Source organism: Heterodontus francisci, unplaced genomic scaffold, assembly GCF_036365525.1.
Source record: "Heterodontus francisci isolate sHetFra1 unplaced genomic scaffold, sHetFra1.hap1 HAP1_SCAFFOLD_102, whole genome shotgun sequence".
NCBI lineage: Eukaryota > Metazoa > Chordata > Chondrichthyes > Heterodontiformes > Heterodontidae > Heterodontus > Heterodontus francisci.
Genome location: NW_027140380.1, coordinates 4,574,247 through 4,580,246, shown reverse-complemented (window position 1 = coordinate 4,580,246; position 6,000 = coordinate 4,574,247). Strand labels below are relative to the sequence as shown.

General features: G+C 47.2%; 1 protein-coding gene across 1 annotated transcript in view; it reads left to right on the top strand.

Annotated features, from left to right (window-relative positions):
* Positions 1-3,853: 3,853 nt before the first annotated feature.
* Positions 3,854-6,000, top strand: part of LOC137359413 (histone H2A-like) — a 104,003-nt gene continuing 101,856 nt past the window's right edge. The window contains exon 1 of the mRNA XM_068025395.1: positions 3,854-4,213. Coding sequence (XP_067881496.1) covers positions 3,854-4,213 — 360 coding nt within the window. The remainder of the gene's footprint in view (positions 4,214-6,000) is intronic.

Genomic DNA, 6,000 nt, shown 5'->3' with positions numbered 1-6,000 from the left:
ACAGGATCCACCATCTCCTTTTCCCGTAGGGCCTTGAGGATATTCCGTGCAGACCACTGCCTGATGGATTGGTGGTCAAAGGTGTTTTTCCACAGAAACTTTTCCATGAAGGATAGGCAGTACGGCACAGTCCAACTGGATGGAGCATTCCGCGGCAATATGACCAGGCCCATCCTTTGCAACACTGGGGAAAGATAGAACCACAGCACGTAGTGACACTTGAAGTTTGCAAACTGGGGATCGACACACAGCTTGATGCAGCCGCACACAAAGGTAGCCATAAGGATGAAGGCGACGTTGGGTACATTTTTCCCGCCCTTATCCAGAGGTTTGAACATCGTGTCCCTCCGGACTCGGATCATTTTGGATCCCCAGATGAAGCGGAAAATGGCTCAGGTGATCGCCACAGCGCAGGAATGCGGTATGGGCCAGACCTGCACCACGCACAGCAATGTGAGCGCCTCGCACCTGATGACCAGGTTCTTATCCATAATGGAGAGAGATCGCTGCTCCCACATGCTCAGCTTATGTAGTACCCTGGCTACTCGCTCCTTCCAGGTTTTGGTGCACGTCTCAGCCCTTCCAAATCATATCCCCAGCACCTTCAGGTAATCTCACCTAACGGTGAAGGGGACAAAGGATCGGTCAGCCGAGTTCCCAAAGAACATGGCCTCGCTCTTGCCATGTTTAACATTGGCTCCCAAGGCCAGTTCGAGCTGGTCGCAGATGCTCATCACTCTGCGCACAGACAGTGGATCCGAGCATAAAACGGCGACGTCATCCATGTACAGGGAGGTTTTAACCTGAGTGCCTCCGCTGCCTGGGATTGTCACCCCTCTGATGCTCGCATTCTTCCTAATAGACTCAGCAAAGGGTTCAATACTGCAAACAAACAAGACACGGGAGAGAGGACAGCCCTGTCTGACTCCAGATTGGATCGGGAAACTTTCTGATTCCCACCCATTGATTGAGACTGCACTACTGATGTTTGTGTAGAGTAGTTTGATCCAATTGCAGATTCCCTCCCCAAACCCCATTTTGGAATGCACATCCATCATGTAAGTGTGCGATATCCTGTCAAAAGCCTTCTCCTGGTCCAGGCTGATGAGGCAGGTGTCCACCCTTCTGTCCCGTACATAGGTGATCATATCCCTGAGTAGCGCAAAGCTATCAGAGATTGTCCTGCCTGGTATAGTATAGGTCTGATCAGGGTGAATCACCAACTCCAGAGCAGACTTGAATCGACTGGCTATGTCTTTTGACAGAATCTTGTAGTCAGCATTAAGCAGAAATTGGGCCACCAATTTCTGATTTCTGTCCTCTCCCCCTTCTGCTTGTCGATGAGGGTGATGATGCCTTTCCTCATGGATTCTAACATGCTGCCAGCCTGGAGCATACTCTTGTTTACTGGCAGACATGTTGATTCTTTCCTCAAATCAGTGCACAATAAAAAAGACTGATTCTGTCAGGCTCCTTTTTATACAGGCCGCCTGGACCTGGCTGAGAAAGGCAGAGTGAGAGCAAGGAGGGGAGGAGACACGAGTGAAGGTTAAACAGAGAGCTAGATGGAGGAGACACCCAGAGTGACAGACAGAGAGAGAACGGCCCCTCCTCTTTCAGCTCCACCTCCAGTTTCCTCCGGGCTGCCAATTTCAAACCCTTTATTAACAGTAGAACCAAAACCCAGCTCTCCACACAAACCCTTCCAGACTCGGCCTTCATAGTCAAGGCTTTCCAGAAAGCCGGAGCTTTTAAATATGGTCCCGATGCAATTAACACTCAGTAATATTCCCACCTAAACATAGTCCATTCTATACTAAGAAACCTCCTCAGTAACATCACCATTTCCACACACATCCGCTTCCTGCAGTTTACAAACACCTTCCTGCAGCTGTTTGGGGAATCTCCTGTGTTAAGATTGGAGTTGGAAAGCGGCCTTTACCCGGCAGTGTTATCGTCTCACACTGAATCTGCTAGACATCCTGTTCTCTGTATTGCGAGAGAGAAAGCACGGATTTAGGAAATGTTCATTTGAAATGATCTCTATTGAGAACGAGCCCGGCCGTGGGACAGGTATTCCAGTGCAAAGAGCTGTCCATGACCGAGTGTTGCAGACTGGCACATTGCAACGTCCAAGACTATGTGCTGTGGGACGGCATTAAAGCTTGGGGAAGCCACCATGGAGACTCAATGGGGAAAGGCTGCAGTCTGAGGCCCTAGTAGTCCATAGTACAGTGAGGGGCTGGAACCTGTGTAAAACCCCTCGGGCTGTTTGCACCAGAGAATGTTTGATGTATAATGTAAATACTGTAAATATAACCTGTGCAGGCAGGGATTGTGAGATACATCATGTACATTATTGAAGGAAACTGATCTGTATTGTACCCTATGTAATATTAAATTTGAACTGCTTTGCAATGTAATTGCACAAATTATATGAATAAAATACATATTGTGCAAAAGAAAGCAGCTTTCCTGTCAACACACACCTTGTCTCAGGGCACAACTTTCCTGTGATCTTGTCATACCCAACTTCGCTCTATATCTTCTGACACACACACTTTACAGTCTGTCATTTCCAAAAACAAGCATTCTAAAATCAAAAGACCTTTTGTTTATTTCTCCTTTCTTTTCATTTCTCCTCTATTCTTCTCAATCACTCCCTTCAACAGTCCTATTCAGATCAAGGTGGAATGTGAATAGTGTCACAACTCACCTCTGACACTATTATTACCCTTTTCTCTTGTCTCATTCAATGGGAAAGTTTTATTCACCAGTCTGTTGCTGTTTTACACTCTTGCCATACCATCTGGTATTGCATCCTTCTGAATTCTGTGCTTTCATGGCCTTACATATCTTTTCCTCTTCTGGATGATTTGTTTGCTTCAGTTCCATTCAACCAGGCTGGACCACAGGGAAGCTTAGAACCTTTGCCTTGGACGGGTCCACGTTGATCCATTACATTCAGAATCACCTCCTTGAAATAACTCCATAGTACAACTACAGTAACCACACAGAATCTGCTTCAAACACTCCACATTTTATCTGTTCTGACTGTCAACACCTCCAGCTCTTTTGTTTAAGTGGAACCCATCAGGTGTGTATAGGCTCCTTCTATTCTGAAAGCTGTAGCACTGGTTCAGGGAATTCAGCCCTGTTTCTCTACTCGAAATGATCAGCCATGCTTGATCTGCCTCGTATTTTGCTTTTATTGCAACGTAACAAGACCTCCAATCCTCTGGCACCACACCTGTATCCTTTGAGGGATTGGAAAATGATGGTCAGACCTTCCACTAGTTCTTCCCTGGCTTCTTTCAACAGCCTGGGGTACATTTCATCTGGTCCTGATGATTTATCCACATTCAAGGATGCTCATCCCATTAAGACTTCCTCTCAACTTAAGTTATCACCTCCAATACTTCACACTCCTCCTCCTTAATAACAATATCTGCATCACCCTCTCATTCGGGAAAACAGTAAAGTATTCATTGAGGATATTGGCAACATCTTCCACCCCGATACAAAGGTTACATTTTTGATATTTTATGTGCCCTGCTGTTTGCTTTGTTGCCTCTTACTCTAATGTTTTGATGCAACATCTTTGGGTCCATTGTTACTTTGTTTGTTCATGTTCTTTCCTGCTTTCTCTTTGCTCTTCACCACTGCTCCCAAACGCCTCCAGTGCAGTCAAAACACAACTTGTCAGAATAGGGATTCGAACACACGCCTCCCATGGAGACTGCGACCTGAACGCAGCGCCTTAGACCGCTCGGCCACCCTGACTGCCTACAACGTGGCATCAATGCTAAGGAAATTATTCATTCTTTGTGAAAGTATTTGTGAGATTGTGGAAATGTCTGGAAGAGGAAAGACCAGCGGGAAAGCTCGGGCCAAGGCCAAGTCTCACTCCTCCCGGGCTGGACTGCAGTTCCCAGTGGGCCGTGTTCACAGGCTCCTGAGAAAGGGCAACTATGCTGAGCGTGTGGGTGCCGGAGCCCCGGTCTATCTGGCTGCTGTGCTCGAGTATCTGACCGCTGAAATCCTCGAGCTGGCCGGTAACGCGGCCCGGGACAACAAGAAGAGCCGCACCATCCCCAGACAACTGCAGCTGGCCGTCCGCAACAACGAGGAACTCAACAAGCTGCTGGGAGGGTTGACCATCGCTCAGGGCGGGGTGCTGCCGAATATCCAGGCCGTGCTGCTGCCCAAGAAAACCAGCACTCAGAGCTCCCAGAAAAAAGTAAAGCGGCCAAAATGTCATCAAATAAACCAAAGGCTCTTTTCAGAGCCACCCACGGTCTCTGTGAAAGGACTGGTTACTGTCAGGAGGGAGTCAGAGATGGAGTTATTGTAACAGTTGATTGACCTGTTTCACATCTGTCCAGGTGTGTTTTCAGTTCCCTCTCTGGATTTCGCTCTGTTTCTCTGCTCACACATCTCCCCCTCTTGTTAAGTGAAGAAGTGAACTACAGGGTGTCAGAATCAACAATTTAATAAATCCCGCTGCCTTCGATTTTATAAATCCCGAGATTATCCCGGTACATTAACGGGAACTGGTTCGGAGCTGCTGAATTAATTTAATAATGGAAGTGTCCGGGTTAATTCTCTGTTTTTCATTTGGACAGTTTGAATTGTGTTTTTTTTTTCTCTCTGGTGATCTGAGCGCCGCTTCTCAATGAGAATCTGCTCCCGGAACAGAGTAAATGCAGGAAGGAAGAGGCCATTCTCGGGCTGTGTGTTTCTCTCCCAACCTGATCTGTTTAGACCGCACTGTTCCCAGAGGACGGAATCAGTGAGAGTTGTGCACACACAGGAGCTGAGTCCAATGCAGCTCTTTAATATGTGCCTTCCCCCCGGCCCTCCCTATTCTCCGGACACAGAGCTGTCTGTTTCATCCGGCAGCGGGATAGAGTCGGGGATTCTCTGCCCGCAGTGTCAGGGTCTGCAGCCCCGGGGAACTGGCGGTTTCAGTCAGAGTGACCGAGCTGCCTTACATATCCTGTGCACTGATCTCCAATGGATTCAAATATTAGTGAACTCATTGGGTAATGTTTGTAAATAACCCTCATGTGAACGGACCCGGCTCCATTAATGCCTTCCAAATAAAACTGGGATCCATTTCTTTTCCCCAAATGCCAGCTAACGGATCCCAGGAGCGGGGTTGAGATTGTGCTGAGCAGCAATGAGTCTCCGGTAATGCTGCTTTCTAAATTCCAGATCAGTTCTCAGTCCTGCAGGCCTTTCGGGAAAGTGATGTGACAAAACAGAAACCATGTGACCGCCCCTTCAATCTGATGGATTTGATGATGAACAGAGATGGCAGCTCTTTCCTTTGCTGATTTGGTGGCTCTGAAAAGAGCACTTGTTAGTGAAGCTGGGTTTTAGGTGCGTTCCCCGCGGATGCGGCGGGCCAGCTGGATGTCTTTGGCCATGATGGACCGGGACCATTCTGGTGAATCTGCTCATTTTCCGGCAGAAGCATCAGTCGCTGTTTGAACTGTTTAAAGTCAGGGGTGTATTAGCAGCCAGAAAGTGAAGGGCAGTTCATTGCTCCCTGCAGCATTATCCGCCTCTTTCAGGAGAAAAGATCAGAAACCACTCGTTTCTGTCAGTCCCCGAGAAGCCTGTGAGAAGCGGTTAGTCGCTAATGTGTTCCTTTTACAGAGAGGAAGCTGATATTTGTCCCGTTTTAAATTGCTGAACCGGACCTTCCTCCCGCCGCTTACAGTTAACAGATTGACAAATGAAAACGATTCCTAAAATCGCGTCAGGATTTTGTGACGGTAAATACAGTAAAACAGAACATAAAATGAGAGGTTTTAAAATTGTTGCCTGAAAATTGAAATTTTCCATCACTTCAATTCCTTCCTGCTCTGGAATTGCCGGGCTTTTTCCAATTGGAAAATCTAAGCCAATGAGAACTTCTATTTACTTATATGTGATTCTCCTATTGGTTAAAAATTGGATTGAGAAGCGGGTGACCAATCAGAGACAGAGTCA